Here is an 18,689-nt window from a genome sequence, read left to right as displayed (position 1 = left end):
ATGAAAATGCCTGTTTTCAGAAACATGTTCCACGATCTCCCACTCTAAAATTAGTTCCTTCATTTTCTCACCCCTTCTGTTATTTCCTCTCACAGAACCTACTCTTTTTCCTCATACTTTATAGAAAGGAATATTTCATTCCCATTTGGGATACTTACTTGTTAATCCTTGCTTTCCCCATCTAATTGGAAGCTACACGAGATCTATCTTGTTTACTAATATTTAGCCAGAGTATCGCATGTGTTCAGTAACTCAGAATGCTTCAGACACTCTACAAATAAACAGGTGGCTCCTTTTAGATACACTGGGTTTTTATTTTTAAGCTATAAAATGTTTTTATTTGGTTAGATTCCAATGTTTCCCATCAAGCTAAACCAAAAACAATTTTTTTCTCCCTTATATCTAACACCGTAAAATTCTTGTTTTGTTATGAAGAATTATTCTACATTTTTGTCCTTGTCACTCTAAGCTGAAAGGTGGAAGGCTGTGTGATCCCACTGTGTTTGTCTCACTATAGGATGACCTTTATATATTTTTTTCTGTTACTTTCTCAATATAGAAGTTTTCAGTATGACTTTGAGTTGCCTACAGTTTTAAAGAAACAGGGAAAAAACAGAAAGCTTCCAAACTGGTTAGTCCAGTTAAAGCACTTAAGTGGCTTAAGCCTTTGATACTAGTTAAACCAGGCAAGGAAGTTAGTAAGACTGGAAGGCTTTCAAGGATAATTTACTCTTTTTTTTTTCTTTCACTCCATCTATGGGGGACTGTAAATGATGACATTTTTCTGCATGTGGCTTGGAAGAGGGGAGGGCATGGCCTGGATGAGAGCCCCACCACCACCTGCTTGGGGATTGGGGGACTGAATTGTAAGGTTTAAAGAAGATATTACATGGACTGCTCTGGCTTCCATATAGAATGAGCTCATGTGTTTTATGATTTTGAACTTGTCACTTCCCAGCTCTGGCTTCCTCCTCTGTAAAGTGAGGAGGATGTTGGCATGCCCTCGGCACCCCTCCACTCTGATAAATGTCTGTAGTCTAAGAAACAAATATTTATTGGTGGATTATATGCGACCTGTGCCAGAGATTCCTACCTGCTGCATAGAGTCTGCATTAAAATTTTATGTCAAGAGTAATGGGGAGAGAGTTTTGTTTGTCACCTTCACCAAAGAGAGGCATAAAGCCAATAGACAGTGGCCTGAGATTATTTGGAAGTGGGAGAGGGTAGTTTTTGACAGGGGCATGAGTACAGCTTCTTTGGGGAGATGGTGTATAACCTGGGACATCCATGATGAGCAAAGCAAGCCATGGGAGGAAGAAGATCGCAGGGGAAGGAGGTGTGAGCAAACGCCATTTAGTGTGACAGAACTTAGTAGGCTCAAAAAGTGACAGCAGCATCCTGTTTAGAATGGTGTGGAGGAGAGAGCACAGACAAAGCTGGTGGGGTCTGCAGGGAGCAGATTATGCAGGGATTGTGGGCCAGGAAGAGATTGATACCAAAGTGCATGGAGCAGGTTGATTTGTGGAAGGCAAGGACTCTGGCTGATGTGGGGAGCCCATGCTGGTGAGGACAGATGGGATTGGGAGACGAGACAGAAAGTGTCCAAATGAGAGATGAAAGCCTCCTCCAGCACGACCTGCTCTAGATGTGGAAGGTGGGCTCCTCTGAGGGACATCCTGGAGATATGGGGACAGGATTTCTGGGATTGTGGGATTTTACTTTTAAAATTTTTTTATCTTGCCTTTGATTCTCTTCTCCCATTATCTCCGTGAGGACATGAATGAATTCACTTATTGTGTGCCTTTTTTGTTTATGCCAATGCCTAGAGCAGGACCAGGTCCTTGGTGCTCAGCATGCACTTGGTGGATGAAGGAAAGCATCGGTCTTTGTGTCCATGCTCTATATATCATGTCAGTACTCCAGCCCATGAGATGGTCTTGAAGAAGGCAGCAGATGTTCAAAGTGGCAGGAAAGTCAGGACCAAACCACACATTCTGGGGTTTCCTTTAAGAATGAGAAACTGAACCCTAACATAGGGCCAATGTATGCCCCAAGGACAATCCATCCAATGCCACTTGTTTGCCCCCCGTGCCCCACTGATTGGGTTAGGTGCCAGTTCCTCTGTATCTCATGGTAGCCTGCTCTTGCCCCAACACCCCACTTAGGATTTTGCACCTCACTTGAGGGTTTATGTGCCTGTGTCTTCCCAGTAAACTAACTGCATGCTTCGTGTGTCTCCTGCACAGTGGTGTGCCTGGCATGGGCACCTGAGTGTCTGACACCTTGCTGGTGCTCAATGAATATTTGTTCATTGAATCACTCCTCATCACCAGTCTTCCAAGTTGCTGAAATCTAGAGAATGTAAAGCACTTCTCCAATGGTTATTTTATTTCCCCTTGTTAGGTGGTCAGGGCAGGAATTCCCCCCATTTTGCACATGTAGAAGGTAAAGCCTAGAGTACTGGCTCTCAAGTTTGTTTGTGCATTGTGATAGTCACCTGGGCAGTTTAAAAAAAGTCACATGGACATGTGACATGATGCATTAGTCACATGGGCAGAATTTTTCATTTTAATGCTATGGGATTCTGCCTGAGAGAGAGAGAGAAAGAGTGTGTGTGTGTGTGCGTGCGTGCACGTGTGTGTGTGTGTGTGTGTGTGTGTGTGTGTGTGTGTAAGAACCCCAGGTGATCCTAATGTCCAGCAAAGTTTCAGAATTCCTGGCTTCTCTCAGTGCTTCTCAAACTTTAATGGGCATACAAATCCCTGGGGATCTTTATAAAATGCAGATTCTGATTCAGTAGGTTAGGGGGGAGACCCAAGATTGTGCATTTGTAAAAAGCTCCTGGTTGACGCCAAAGCTGCTGTCCACACTTTTGTAGCAGAGCCTGCATGTCAGGGAGCTCTGATATCCCGAGAAGAGTGGGTAGAGCACATGCTGAAAGACAGGCTAGAGCATGTCACAGCTGCAGCATCAGATACAAAGAGACACGTACTGTGCCATGAACTTGGATACCAAGACTGGGATCGGGTGGGCTTGCCTAAGTCCCCTCCTTCTTCTTGATTTAGCAGATATGCCTCTTTATGATAGTGCAGCTCATCTGATTCCTGAGACCCCCACTTAGAGATCATCACTCCTTCCTCTGCCATCCTCACGCCTCCTTTTATGTATTACTTATGAAATCAAGATGGAATACCTTTGTTTTTACCACCTACACCAAGAACTCCTGAGGGAGGGAGGCTGTTTTTGTATTCATCCCTCTGTCCAGTGTCTGCCAGGTCATAAATCCACAGGCACCCAGGATGTCACCCGGCTCAGCCCTTCAGGCACAGACATCAAGATTGGCAGCCCAGCAGTTAGAAGCACTGCCTCCAGAGGCGGAGAACTCTGAGTGCCAAGACTAGCTTTCCTACTTGCTGTCTTGGCCTTGGTTTTCTCCTCTGTAGCATGGGGGTGTTCATAATCGCATCTTGTAATGGAGCAGATAAAAATGAGGTGATACATGTCCAGCACTTAGCACAGTGCCTGCATGCGGGAAGTTGTCAAGAAACAATTGCTAAAAAATCAACCCATGCAAAAGGGATGCGTGGAATTACGAACATTTTCTTTGTGCTTGGCCTTTTAGTCAGGTCTCATAAGGACACGAAAAAATGAATTCCTCATCTCGCCATTACCTCAGCTGCTGGCCCAGGAACACAACTACAGTTTCCCTGGGGGCCACCATCCTCACGTACTGTACAAAAGGACAGCAGAGGAGAAAGTCCAGCGGTACCGTGGCTACCCCGGCTCCAGCCGGAACGCTCCTGGTCACTCCCCACGTCTCACTTTCCATGCATCTCAGAGCCAAGAGAGAGAGTATCACCATCGAAGGTTGCAAAAGCAGCATTTTTGTGGACGACGCAAGAAATGTATGTAAGGAAACTTTCTTGTTCTGTTCTCTGTGGGCCTCCACGGGTTTTCTTGAGTACCGTTGGGTGTGCGGACTTTGCAGGTTAAAATGGGGCTACGCTGAGCACCGCCTGCAATTTATCTTGGAAAAAGACCAGTGATCATCTCTGTCAGGCAAAAGCTGGGTGATGCATTCTTCTAGGTTAACCAGGAAAGAGTGAGATATGTTTTCTTGTTGCTCTTTTCATGTCTGCTGCATTTAAGCCGCAGGTCCCAATCTTATCTTGGTTTCTGTCCTCTTGGGAAAAGTACCTACAGTTCAAATGCCTAGGAGTGGTTGGGTGTCCTTTTGGTAACATGAAGAAAAGACTCCCCAAGAAACAAGAATATTGGCACGTGAGGGGAGGTGGCAGTGAAACACAGAGATCCTTGGACAGGGTTTGTGACCCAGGAACAAACTTCTGTGTTTTCTAGACCAGCAATGTCCAATAAAAAAAAAATGCAAGCCCCAAATATAATCTTAAATTTTCTAATAGCCACATTTAAAAAAGGTTAAAAAAATTAAATTAATTTTAATTTAATTTAACATTTTATTTAACCCAATATATACAAGATATTATTATCTCAATATGTAATCAATATAACAAATTATTAATGTGGGATTTTACATTCTTTTTTTCATATTAAGTTTTGGAAATCCAGTATTTATTTTATACTTAACAGCACAATTTCAATTCAGATGATAAATTTTCATCAGAAATACTTTGTATTTAAATTTTATAAAATTTAAGGTTGAAAAAAGTAGATTTACATACTCAAGTTGTTCCAAACCTACTTAAAAGTTTTTCAATAACTAAATCAAGTGTTGCTATTTTAATTTAAATTAAATTAAATTAAAAATTTAATTTCTCCATTGCATCAGCCACATCTCAATGGCTCAGTAACCACAAATAGCAAGTGGGCACCGAGTTGGACAGCAGAGCCAGATGCGGGTTCTCTTGGAGAAGAGAAACTGGCATCACTGAGATATTAATCAGGAGCAGTAACGAAAGACAGTGTTTCTCCTTTTTTAATTGGTTTTGGGTTTTTTGGTGTTTTTGAAATATTCTCATTAAGGAACATTCACTTAGCATGTATCTATAATAACAGCAGTACAGTGGTCCCCCCTTATACTCGGGATATGTCCCAAGACCCCCAGTGCATGCCTGACACTGCAGATAATACCCAACCCTGTATGTACTATGTGTTTTCCTATACATACATACCTCTGATAAAATTTAATTTGTAAATTATGCACAGTAAGAGATTAACAACAATAACTAAAAATGAAATAGAACAATTATAACAATATATTGCAATAAAATTTATGTGAGTGTGGCTTCTCTCTCTCTTTCTTAAAATATCTTATTGTTCTGTACTCAGCTATTTTCAGACCATGGTTGACTGATGAAAACAAAACTGCAAATAAGGGGGGACTATGGTATTAATAATAGTCATGAGATTTATAGTGCTGAGGATACATATAGTGGTGATGATATCAAAGTGGATCTTTAGAGCAGCCTTATGAATAGGTATCATACTCTGCATGGATGAGAAAACCGAGACTCAGGGTCAAAGGGCTGGTAAGTGGCCAACCCGAGTTTTTAAAATCTAACTCTACGTGATCTTTTAATTTCACTCTGTGGAGAGCTGACTTCACTTAGTAAGGCTCTACCTGTTGTTGTAGGATTAAAATATTTTTATGCTAGTTAGTATATAGTTACTGTCCTGAGCCTTCCAAATGTCCTTTTCCTTCCTAGGAGTCCTTGGATTTGTCACTATCCATTAGCTAAAGGTCATGTCTTGCCTCCCGGGTGCTTTCAGGTCTCTGCTCAAAGGCTGTGGACAGTATTCATTTTGATAAGTTGGTGCCCACACCTTACCAGTTTAGAAAAGTGTTTGATACAGTTTTTAGTATGACCCCTGACTATGCTGTTTCCACAATAATTAAGTCAAAATCAGGTCAAAGAGCCCTTACTGACCACTTACATTGATGGGACAAGAGTATAAGGCATGGGCAGTGTTTTATAAGAGTTACATTTTATTTAGAAAATAATGTATAAAGTGTTGTCATGAGGGCTGGCCCGTGGCTCACTCGGGAGAGTGCGGTGCCGATAACACCAAGGCCACGGGTTCAGATCCCATATAGGGATGGCCGGTTTGCTCACTGGGTGAGCGTGGTGTTGACAACACCAAGTCAAGGGTTAAGATCCCCTTACCGGTCATCTTTAAAAAAAATAAAAATAAAAATAAAGTGTTATCATGAATTCAGATCCAAAGGATAATGTCTGTTTCTACAGTTTTTGAGTAATAAGATGAGCATTTTTTTTCCTTTTAAAAGACTCCTCCCACAAAGTTGACTTTTGTTGACTTGCTCTACCAACTAGAATTGTAGCTTGTTTTCTTTTGCTCTTTAGAGCATTTTTGAGTTACTGAATCCACCCATCCACCCACCCATTCATCCATCCACCCACTTATCTACACATCCATCCACTCATCCATGTAGTTATCCACTCATTCACTCATCTTCCCATCCAGCCATCCATTCATCCATCCATTTATCTACCCACCTGTCCATCCATCCACCCACCCACCCATCTATCCATCCACCCATTGACCCACCCACCCACCCATCCATGCATCCAAACATCTCTTGAGTGGATCTTTCTTGACCACATAATAGGTACAAAGTGTGGGAGCGGGCACTGACAGCATTACTTGTTAGTGGATTAGTGAAGTGTCGGTTACATAGTTTTTCTCCTCCTCTTGTTTAGATTACTCTCTCAGTCTATCTCACCCAGATAATCTGTACTGATATCCCTTCCAAATGCTCTTATGTTCATCGTAGATGCCCCCAAGCCTCCCACAGAGGACACCTATCTAAGGTTTGATGAATATGGGAGCTCAGGGAGACCCAGAAGATCAGCTGGAAAGTCACAAAAGGGCCTAAACGTGGAAACCCTTGTGGTAGCAGACAAGAAAATGGTGGAAAAGCACGGCAAGGCAAATGTCACCACGTACATTCTCACAGTAATGAACATGGTAAGGGAGGTTGTCATGAGCCCTCTGGCTCTCCAAAGGAGCTGGAAATCATAGGATCCCCTTGCATGGATTGCATAGCAAATATAGCCACATGGTTTTACTGAAAACAGAAAGTTGAGTTTTGAGGAAGTTGTCTTCATGTGTACATGTTTGTGGTAAAATTGAAACCTACAGACTTGTAAATATGTCTGATTGGTTTCCCCCATACAGTTTTGAAAATTTTGGATTTTGTTTGATTTCCATTGTTTCAACAGGTTTCCAGCCTATTTAAAGATGGGACTATTGGAAGTGACATAAACATTGTTGTGGTGAGCCTCATTCTCCTGGAACAAGAACCAGTAAGTGGCAAACTTCATTTATTTCTTTATTTATTCTGCCATTCAGGATATATTTATTGAATACCAACTCTGTGCCAATTCATGTGCGAGTCGTTGGAAATTCAAATTTGAAAATATGCTGACTCTATCCTCAAGGAATGTGCAATGTAGTAAGGCTGTGTAATAAAATAATTAAAACACCACAAAATAATTGTTATATATAAATATACTTTATAGATAATACATATGCATATGTAAACACAAACAATGGCACATAAAATATTGTTAAATATACATATACGATATAAATAAAAATATAGATATTATATAAAGAAAATACTAATATTATGTAGGCTTCACAAGGAAGGTGAATTAATCACACATTTAAAGATTAGTTGGATTTTGCAAGTTGGATATGCCGGGTAATTGCAGGTAGATGCAAAAATATTTCAAAAATATACTGAAAATTAGTTATCAGAAAATTCTTGTAGTAAATCTGCTGTTTCTCCAGCACCATCTTAGGTGCTACAGAGAATAAACAAGGGATATTTAACTGCCTTCAAATTGATTACAGTCGGGTGTAGGACACAAACATGGGCAAATTATAAAACTAGAACATATAATAAAGTGTTAAATTGCATGGTACTTACTGCTTTGTAGTGTTTTGATGTTTAAACTGTATTTTTCTGAGATAGAGATTACCAATAAAACAGACTACTTTTTAAGTCCCCTGAGGCTTTTCCTCTTCATTTGTAACCCCAATAAAGAATGTAACAAGCAGGGAGTCAGAGACAAGAAAAAATTGATCTAATTGCCCAGGTGTGTAGGGCTACAGAGGCTAACAACTTGTAAAACTGTTCTTGGAATTTTAGAAAGATAGAAAAGGGTGTGTGTTGGTTGGAAGACACTTTTGTCTTTAGCCTACCACTTAGACATTGCCCAAGGACATTGAAGGCAGCGGCATCCTAATTCACTGATAATTAAAGATCGTGTCTAAGAACCCTCAACTTGACCCGAAGTCAATAGTTTTGACTAAGCAAACATTTTGATAAATCATTCTTTTAAGGGTACATCCTGTCTTACCCATTAGAGTCTTATAACTATGTGTTTATTCATTCAGTGAATTTTCATTTTATCGATGGATTGACCAATTGTAACCTATGATGTGCCAAACCCTCTGCAAGAAGTTTTGACATTGAGTTAAATAAGCTATGGTCATGTGCTCTATTGAAGAAGCCATTGAACTTTATCACATTAATTTATTATTATGTTCTAAAAGTTATAACAGTTTTATGAAGTTAGTACCAGGTAAGATGAACAAAGGTGTTCCTAATTGATACACAGTTATTTGTTGTAAAAATATAATTGATTATAAACTACACTACTGAAACTTTATAGTTTCTATAAATATTGTGAGCATTTAACCTACAATAGATTTTTTTCCTGTCTCCTACCTTAGCTCAAGTTTTTTCCTCTACTGACCTTTTCCCCTAGAAACATGATGTTTCTGTGTTTGCCTGTACAAATGGAACGATTCCATGTTCTCATCTCTGTGACAAATTCACACTCTGATTTGCATGGGTTTCCCATAGGGTGGATTATTGATCAACCATCATGCAGACCAGTCTCTGAATAGTTTTTGTCAGTGGCAGTCTGCCCTCATTGGGAAGCATGGCAAGAGGCATGACCACGCCATCCTACTCACGGGATTTGATATTTGTTCCTGGAAGAATGAACCGTGTGACACTCTAGGTATGGTATGAATAGATTCATGCACAACTGATAGCTGAAAACAGAATATGGAAACTTTTTATTGAATGGGTGAACCATATGATCCTCAATAAAAAGACCTAGTATTTAAATTGTGGAGCATCCTCATTGTACCACTGGTGAATATTGTTCTATTTAACTGAACTCAGTGTGGAATGGAGAGCTCATGTACTTTATTCCTTTGGTATTTTTCTTTATTGACCCTGTTGATGATCACCGGGTCATGAGATATAACGTTGTTTAAATAGAAAAGTTGTAGGTTATTCCATAAGCATCATAACCACAGATCCAAGTAGCTGAAGAGACTTTGACTGGTCTCCATGTCTATTAGTCTGTTTTGTGTTGCTATAACAGAAACTGGGTAATTTATAAAGAGCAGAGGTTTATTTGGCTTATGATTCTGGGACAGCTGCATCTGGCTCGGGCCTCAGGCCAACTTCTTCTACTCATGGCAGAAAGCAGCAGGCAGCCAGCAGCGGGTACAAGCAGATCACATGGCGAGAGGAAGCAAGAGAGAGAGAGAGGGGAGGGGCCTGGGTCTTTTACACAAACAGCTCTCGGGGGAACTAATAGAGCGAGAACTCACTCATCTATCCCCCCAACTAGGGAGAGCATTAATCCATTCATGAGGGTTCTGCCTCCATGACCCAAACTCCCACACTGGAGATCAGATTTCCATGAATTCTAGGAGGACAATACATCCAAACTCCATCACCATGGTACTTAACTGTGCCTAGGCAGAAAGTTATTTGACATTGGAGGACTCAATTCTTCCCTATTTGTACAAGGCAGTAAAAGTAAGAACTGTACGAGGTACTTCAAAAAGTTTGTGGAAAATGGGATTAAAAGGTAGTATAAATCTTCCCATGAACTTTTTGAAGCCCCTTCATGTCTTTTACATCTATCCTACATTTTCTGCTGTATTCCATTGCACATAGTAGGAATGCAACACTTCTCATGGTCAATTGATGATCATCTGGATTGGGGATCAATAAACTTTCTCTGTAAAGGGCCAGGTAGTAACATGTTAGGCTTTGCAGGCTGTGGGTCTCTGTTAAAACTACTCAGTTCAGCTGTATTAGTGCAGAAGCAGCCATAGACAAAACATAAACAAAAGAACAGGGCTATGTTCCCATAAAACTTCATTTACAAAAACAGAAAATAGGAGCCATAGTTTACTGACACAACTGATGATCCAGACTAGTAGTAAAATTTGGGGGAGCTTAGAAAAGTTTATGGGATTTATCTCAATCATTTTCTCTTTTTGGTAGGATGTACAAGGGGCAGTTATTTCTTTTTCTTTTTTTTTTAATAATTGAAACATAATTGATTGTACGTATCTGTGGGGCCCAGCATTGAATATCAACACCAGTGTGCAATATGTGATGTTCAAATCAGGATAATTAGTATATTTGTCATTATACAATGTATAGATTTTCATGACCCTTTGCCAATTCCTCCCTTTCCCCTTTCCCATCTCTGGCAACATCAGTTCTGTTCTCTTAAAAAGTTCAATGTATTACTGTATTTATTTGTTTGTTTGTTTTATTAGCTACCACATATATGTGAGGATGTGGTATTTCTCTTTCTGTGCCTGGCTTATTTCATTTAACATAATTTTCTTTAAGTTCATCCATGTTGCAATGGCAGTATTTCATTCTTTTTTATGGCAGAATAGTATTCCATTGTATAAATACAGCACATTTTTCTTAACTATGCATCTCATGATGGGCATTTAGGTTGGTTCCAACTCTTGGCTATTGTAAATAGAGCTGCAGTAAGCATGAGAGTACTGGTGTCCCCTTGACATGATGATTTCCATTCCTTTGGGTGTAGACCCAGCAGTGGAACAGCTGGGTCATATGGTAGATCTATTGTAATCTTCTGAGGAACCTCCATACCGTTTTCCATAATACACCATTTTACAATCCCACCAACAGTATAGGAGGGTTTCCCCTTCTCAGCACCCTTGCCAGCATTTATTATTCTGTCTTTTTTATAATAGCCAGTGTAACTGAAGAGAGATATCTTAGTGTGATTTTGATTTATATTTCCCTGATGCTGAGTGATGTTAAACATTTTTTCATGTGTCTGTTGGCCATTTGTATATCTTCCTTTGAGAAATGCCTATTCAGCTCCTTTGCCCATTTTTAATCAGATTCCTTGTGTTTTTACTGTTAAGTTGTTTGAGTTCCCTGTACATTCTGGATATTAATCCTTTGTCAAATGCGTATTCTGCAAATATTTTCTCCCACTCTTTTGGTTGTCTTTTAGCTTTGTTAATTGTTTCTTTTGCTGTGCAGAAGCTTTTTAGTTTGATATAATCCCATTTGTTTATTTTTCCTTTTGTTGCCTGTGCTTTGGGGGTTGTATTCAGAAAGTCTTTGTCCAGTCCTATTTCCTGAAGTGTTCCCCCTATGTTTTCATTTAGGAGTTTTATAGTTTCAGGATGTATATTTAATTCTTTAATCTATTTTGAGTTCATTTTGGTATATGGCAAGAGGTTACCTGCATCATTTTTTTCCTCAAAGTACTTTCTAATCTCTTATGACATATTAGAGATAAAGGTAGAGTGAACTTTAGAAAAATTTTTATTTTGTGTTTGAAATTTCCCTGTATGTCTATATTATGTCCTATAAAATAAGTTTATTTTAATAATTTGCCATTAATCACAGTCTTCAAGAAACATAACCATTTTGGGAGTTGTCCCATAGAAAGAGTTTTTTATAATGGTAGATGGTACATTCATTCATGTTCTGAGTTTGGAATGTGCAATGTGACATTTGTGAACCCAATGCATTGTTGATGTTTTGAAGAGAGATTCTGAGAAGGAAGCAGTTTTATCAGTCAATCAGAGACCCAAATGTAAGGAAAGCCTTGGGAAAACAAATACAACACCAGGAATCTCATAAACTGTTCTATAGGTTACTTACTTTAAGCAGCATATTCTAATGCAAAGAGCATGGGCTTGGATTTCACATACGTCCGTGCTTGATTCGTGAGTCTACAACTGATGACCATGAGATCTTGAGCAAGGTAATTCAACATTCTGAGCCTCAGTTTCCTAATCTATAATTATATACATAAACATAGACATACACTAGATGTATAGTACAGTGTGTGGTATTTGGCTACCATTTATTTAGAGATGATGCTGATGGCGGTGATGATGATGGTGCCACCTATGGTCTGTGCCTTTATGTTAGATTTCACAGATGATCTTACTTACATCTTGGCAGTGAGGTTTATGCGATCAGTTCACAAGCATATATTTAATACTAAATGTGTACAGAGCCTTGTTCTACTGTTTATTAGGACTCAAATCTGGGACGAAAAACATTCACACACTGTAATGTAGAATAATTTTATAACTATTCTTAGAAGGAGGTAGCTTTTGGGAAAAGGAGCACTTATCACATTATAGTGAACAGGAGAAAAATGAATGTAACCTGCCCACATTGCTTAGGCATTTTCATATTCTCTGCTGTAGAAAAAGACCAGGATGTGTGTTTTCCTTTGGAAAATGTACCCTGCCCTTTGATGCTAATGCCACTATTAAGTGAACGTTTTGCATTGGTTTAGCTATCATTTTATCAGTTGCTCTAACCCAAGTAATAAACTTAGACAAGACATAAATTTTCTGTGACTAACTATTCCACATGTAAAATGGGTATTAAAATACTTACACTGACCTCATAGGGTTGTTAGGAGGGTCAATTGATGAAAATACCTAAATGCAAGAAAATGTGAAATGCTGCTTTTATATTTTCATTACATAGAGCAGAGAAATGTACACCATTAATATTTTCCTGAAAAAAATCACATGCATTAATCCATTAAACTAAAATGGTGTAGAACATTTTGAGGACAGAAGAAATGATCATGTTTCTGTGTGTGCCCCCTTTGGATTCACGTTTGAAATTGCTCTTTCAATAGGGTTTGCCCCCATCAGCGGAATGTGCAGTAAGTACCGAAGTTGTACAATCAATGAGGACACGGGACTTGGCCTGGCCTTCACCATTGCTCATGAGTCAGGGCACAAGTAAGTGGCTCCTTGATTCACCACTTTATGTGAAAATTGGTGAGGCGATTCATTGGTGTTCCTGTAATGATTATTATTGATCGGATAAATAGTTCCTGACTGTTTGAAGGGCTTAATAAAGGCTGGTTATAGTTGATGACATTCTTCAAATAACAGCATTTAATAGCCACACAGTATTACCTTATGTGCACAAATAGTCCACATGTTACTTAACCAACCCTCTGGTCTTTCAGGCATTTGTTTATTTTCTTTCACGTTATACTGTGGTAAAGATGCTTTTCGCTCTAATTCTTTATACTAAGGAAATAACATGGAGACATGTACATTTCCAGAATGTAATGGCATGCCAATTTAAAAAAAATTTTTTTGATGTACGTATTAGATATTCTTTTAGTTGGTTACATTGTGTGTATTTAATATTCTTTAAGTTGGTGTTAATAAATCTTCCTTTTGTGAGAATAGACTTAGAGATGAGGAATGAGAAACCTAAGAGTGATGAGATAAATTCATTTTATGAAGCATATAATCTGGCATGGAGACAATGCTACAGAGAATTTTCAAACTTTATTTGAACGCTAGCAGCTGCATTGGAAAAAGCATACTGCTTTACAAAATGACATTCACAGACTATAATGTAGTTTAAGATAGACTCTTGAGGGCTGGCTGGAATGATTTTATAACTTCTCTTGGAAGGAGGTAGCTTTGGGGAAAAGGAGCATTTATCACATTACAGTGAACAGGAGATAAATGAATTTAACCTGCCCATACTGGCCATTTATTCCAAAGGGCAGTGCCCTTTGGATATACAAATTTAGGAATGTTTGTGTGTGTGTATATATATGTGTGTACATGCATATGTGTATATTTTATTCAACAAATAACTTTTATACATTTTCAGAGCATCCAATGAATTTCTGCCTTAAAAGCAAATATCATTCATTCAGCAACTATATCAAAACTTATATTTTGATATTTTGAGGCTGGTATCTCTTATGAGTTAGATTTATTATCTTCAGGATATTTGAATCTTGTTACCCAACAGTTTCCCAGGATTTTATATATATACACACACAACCACTTTTTTAGTGAGGTATAAATGAACTGATTTTTTTGTGAACAGTGGTACAAAAATGTCTGTCAAGCACAAGTCTCTTCTGAAGAGAGCAGGAAATAAAATATCTGTTCATGTCAAACATTTGTATAATTTGTTTCACCAGCATGAAATCTGAATTAACAGGTCTCACTTTTCAAGATACTAGCTGTTGAAAATTTTAATCATACTTGTTATGGGTTAAAGTTATACAAAATCAAAATCCAACATTTTAGATAAGAAAAAAACAAAAACATATTCTTCAGGTATGTGGGAGAGAGGAGTCAGAGGTGAAGGAAGAGCTGATATAAAATAAGGCACATCTTCAAGTTCTGGATAACATGGCCTTATAGAGTTAAATTTTGAAACAGAAAACAGACAGTTCCTGAGTTTTAGAGATGACTTGTGACATGTGCTAAGGAAAATACGTATTATTTTCTAAAATATTGTTAAATCAAAGTTAGGAAATTTAAAAATTATAAGTTCAAAATTTAATTCAAATTTGGTTTTCTTATGCTCATAAAACTCCAATAAAGTGCTTATTAAGTACCTTTTTCTATATGAGTAATGGCTTCAGTCTCTCCCATCTGGGATTCTTGCTCTTTTCTCTGGTGGTTTATATTCAATATAGGTTGCCTTCTGTTTTTGACTAGGATATATGTATTTATAAAGAATGTCTCCCAAACAAATCCCCTTAGCTTGCTGGTTAAGTACAAAGAAGAGTCGAATTAGACAAAGCTGAGGATGACAAAATGCTTTTCCTGATTATACGGTGAGGTTAATAAATACCTATTTGTGAATAGTCACCTCTAAATACCTAGGAAATTCACTGATAGGATCACAGTATACAGCAATCCTGCTATCACTTGCCTGACAAATTGGAAGGAATGCTAGAAAAATGGCTAGATTATAGACATGGGTCACAACAAAATCATATCTATGGTTATAACATACTTATTTGGTATAGACTACCATTAAAGGATACTTATATAAATGAAATTATATCAGAATATCATGTTTATTTCCATAGCAATCTTATCTGCTTTATAAAAATATGTTTTCAAAAGGCAAATTTTACTCCTTTAAACAAAGAGATTAAGAACAATCTAATGATTAAATTTATATCTATATCCCTCCATTTTCTCATAGAATTCACTTAGAATAAGTCCTTCACATGCTTTCAATAGACAGATTCAACCATTAATTTTTAAAGATGCTTATATGGGAGTTTGAATATAATCAGTTTGTAATTTCAGCTAATAAATTGATCATCACTGGAGAGTTTTTTTGTGATGTTAGCCTCATGGGTGAACAGTCCATAAGCAACTTATATTCAACTTCTGTCTATTTCTACTCTTCACTCTGAACTTCCTTGCCATAGTTCTGCGATTGGTGTCAAAAAAAAAAAAAAGAATTTTTCTATTTGAAATAAAATAATTTGACTATCCCATTACTTTAGTTTAGCTTAGAAATCTTAACCAAAATTTTCTAGCCCTTAAAATATATAGCCAGGTACCTTATTCTTTGGTTTTGTGGCCAAGACATAATATAACAAAGCCCTTAGTACTCTTTAAAAATTTCTGCATAAATTTTTATAATAGTTTATAGTAACTAATTTTTGTCCTTCTCTTTCTTACAATTTCAGTAATTCTGTCTGTCTCTTGGGTTTGTTTCCTATCAGTGCATCATTTCTCTTCACCTGGTTATAACTTGGAAAATGGGTTCACAGTAGAGTTTTTGTTTTCTTTCTGTTTCAGCTTTGGCATGATTCACGATGGAGAAGGCAATCCCTGCAGGAAGGCTGAAGGAAATATCATGTCACCCACTCTGACCGGAAACAACGGGGTGTTTTCATGGTCTTCATGCAGCCGACAGTATCTCAAGAAATTCCTTAGGTAAGACAGGTTAAAGCTAGGGCTGTTCCCAGGTTTGTAGTGGTGAGAGAGAATAGTGCTCAATAGACAGGAAAACAAATACTCGTGGAAATCTCTTTTGACCTCTCAGTGAACGGAAAGATGGAGGTTGTAGTTGAAGAAACAGATTGAAGGCTTCTACTGTGCTAAATGTTCTCCTCATATGGTCTCATTTGGTTGTTACAGCAATCCTGTTATTATCCTCATTGCAGAGTTGAGGAAATTGAGCCGTAGAGAGGTTACTTGTGTTGCTTAAGGTACTATAGCCGGTAAGTTGCGGACAGGAGACTCACACTTAGGTCTGTTCTGACTCCAAGATCCGTGCTGATAACCAATACTCCTCAGTGATTTCCAGAGGCAGCTAGATATATTGTCTCTTTACTATGACTACTTATTTTAATCTGATCAATTCGCTTGTCCTAAGAGTATTAGAAATGCTCAAATGGTGGGAGTTTTTTTGTTTGTTTGTTTGTTTGTTTGTTTAATGAATGGAGTGTTTTCTTGATTGGCTGTTTTGTTTAAAATGGCCAATAGTTAGCTCTTATGTCCAAAAGACATCCAAGGGGGATGACAGCTACGTGAAATCTTTTGATAACTCAGAACTCCTAGATTGCATTAGTAAAAGTGAGAGTTAGGAAGGTAGGTAACACTATTTGATTCATATTAAACAATGGAACCAAAATTAAGTTATATGTATGCAAATATATGTTTTTAATTTACTTTGGCCTACAAGAACAGTTAGGTTCTAATCCCATCTCCCTTTGACTAGATGTTAGGGAAGTTTCTTTAGGAATTGATATTCTTGAAACTTTTTTTTACCTGTACCACTGCATATTATTTGCAAATGTTTATGGAATTAGCAAGATACTTAGGCAAAGCAGATTAAACGTAAGGATGTCTTACCAAATGATGTCCAAAGGGTAGTACAAAATTGACAAACCTTTTGCTAATAATAAACTTTGCCACATAGATTTTCTTGTTAGTTTTAAATTCAGGATTTGGGTTCTAAAACTATCTCTTCTAACTCATTTGAGAATGTAATCAATAAATATTATAAGTCAAGATCAACTTGATATAGACTGAATTTCCATCATTAATATGCTAAAGTTAAGTGACTTTGGAAATAATAATGGTAACAGCAGCAGTAGCAGCTAACTTTGAATGCTTACTCAGCGGTGTTAAGCATGTTACATTTTCTTGTTTGATTGGTGTAACAACCCTTTTGGGGGCCAACATCATCAATGAGTTGTATAAAAATCATATAACTTGGTTTTGCATGGTTGACTAGGACCCCATCTGTCTGATTCCAAAATTACGCTTAAATAGCCATACTATTTAACCTCTCAGTGATATCATAGTTTAATTGTTTAAGTTAATGGAGATAAGTGCTTTCTAAGAATATCCATGTCATCAAGATTGCCTTTTTTGTTCTCAAAACGTCCCAGTCAAACATACCTCAGGGATATTTTTCTGCCTCATGCTCATTGTACCCTTTCTCTTGATTATTTCAATAACCAATTTATTTTTGTTTGTAAAGCTTATTTGAGGTAAAGTACATCTTTGCCTTCTGCCCTATTATCTGTAAAAAATAAAGGATGATGGAAAACTGCATGAAGACAGGTATTGTCTCTGTCTGGTTTATTTTGTACCTTTGGTGCTTAGCCTAATGCTAAGTAGCACCTAATAAAAATTTGTTGAATATTGTTAAACAAAACTGTTGATGGGAGTTTTCAAATATGTTGATCTTTCCCATCTTTTATCAATTCCCAAGAACTCCCAGCACCGTAAAACCCATCCTGGCTGTGTACATTCCATCCTCTCAGACAGACCTCACTCTTTGGAGTAAACCCATGTTTTAACTTCAGGCATAGACCTGTTTGTCCAACCATGCTGTATTTTTCTTTGCATAAATGCATTCAGAGGTGTCTCGTTTTACATGGAAAGATCACAGGTCAACACAGTAATTAATAGGGGTGTTATCACTACAGCACACCTCAGGCTGGGTGTCTCGTGGACGAGCCCAAAAAAACAGGACAGTATAAATACCCGGACAAGCTGCCAGGACAGATTTACGATGCTGACACACAGTGCAAGTGGCAATTTGGAGCAAAAGCCAAGTTATGCAGCCTTGGTTTTGTGAAGGTATGTTTGCTTGTGATTTCAGACTTACATTAAGATTCTGCAATGTGTCTGTGTACCTAACAGAAGTATAAACATTTGGCTTGCTAAGGCCAAGGGTCAGAGTCTGGGTTATCTCTAAAATGTCAGTTGTTTGGCATGATAATTAAATGGCAATTTTACTGTCAATGAATTATCCAGGCTTATCACCCATAGACTGTGCTGGTTTAAATACCATTTAACTGCATCCTTGGAATAAAATTTCTCTTCCTTAAATGAATACTTTATCCCTAGTAGTAAATCTGGGAATAACTTTTAGCTACTGCTAATCACTGTTTTTGTTCTCTTTGTGTTCATATTCCCTTTTATGGTAATACATTTTAAATCATCACCACCCCATAATGCATCATATGCCTTATATAGTATGGGAAAACTGTTATTGTCAGCCAACTTATGACATGCAAAAATTCAAG

At 37.9% G+C, this 18,689-nt stretch overlaps 1 protein-coding gene across 1 annotated transcript; it reads left to right on the top strand.

The window, feature by feature from the left end:
- Window positions 1–3,622: 3,622 nt before the first annotated feature.
- On the top strand, window positions 3,623–18,240 carry LOC103582195 (A disintegrin and metalloproteinase with thrombospondin motifs 18-like; the record flags this gene model as incomplete). Its single annotated transcript, XM_008563854.1, has 7 exons — window positions 3,623–3,905; window positions 6,773–6,966; window positions 7,221–7,304; window positions 8,876–9,035; window positions 12,990–13,095; window positions 15,943–16,080; window positions 18,087–18,240. Coding segments are annotated over 7 exons (1,119 nt in total), but the record flags the coding sequence as incomplete, so codon positions are not given.
- Between the last annotated feature and the right edge of the window lie 449 nt (window positions 18,241–18,689).

The sequence above is a fragment of the Galeopterus variegatus genome, unplaced genomic scaffold, assembly GCF_000696425.1.
Source record: "Galeopterus variegatus unplaced genomic scaffold, G_variegatus-3.0.2 Scaffold15227, whole genome shotgun sequence".
In the NCBI taxonomy this organism is placed as follows: domain Eukaryota; kingdom Metazoa; phylum Chordata; class Mammalia; order Dermoptera; family Cynocephalidae; genus Galeopterus; species Galeopterus variegatus.
The sequence above is the reverse complement of the archived record's forward strand: the minus strand, read 5'-3'. Positions and strand labels throughout refer to the sequence as shown.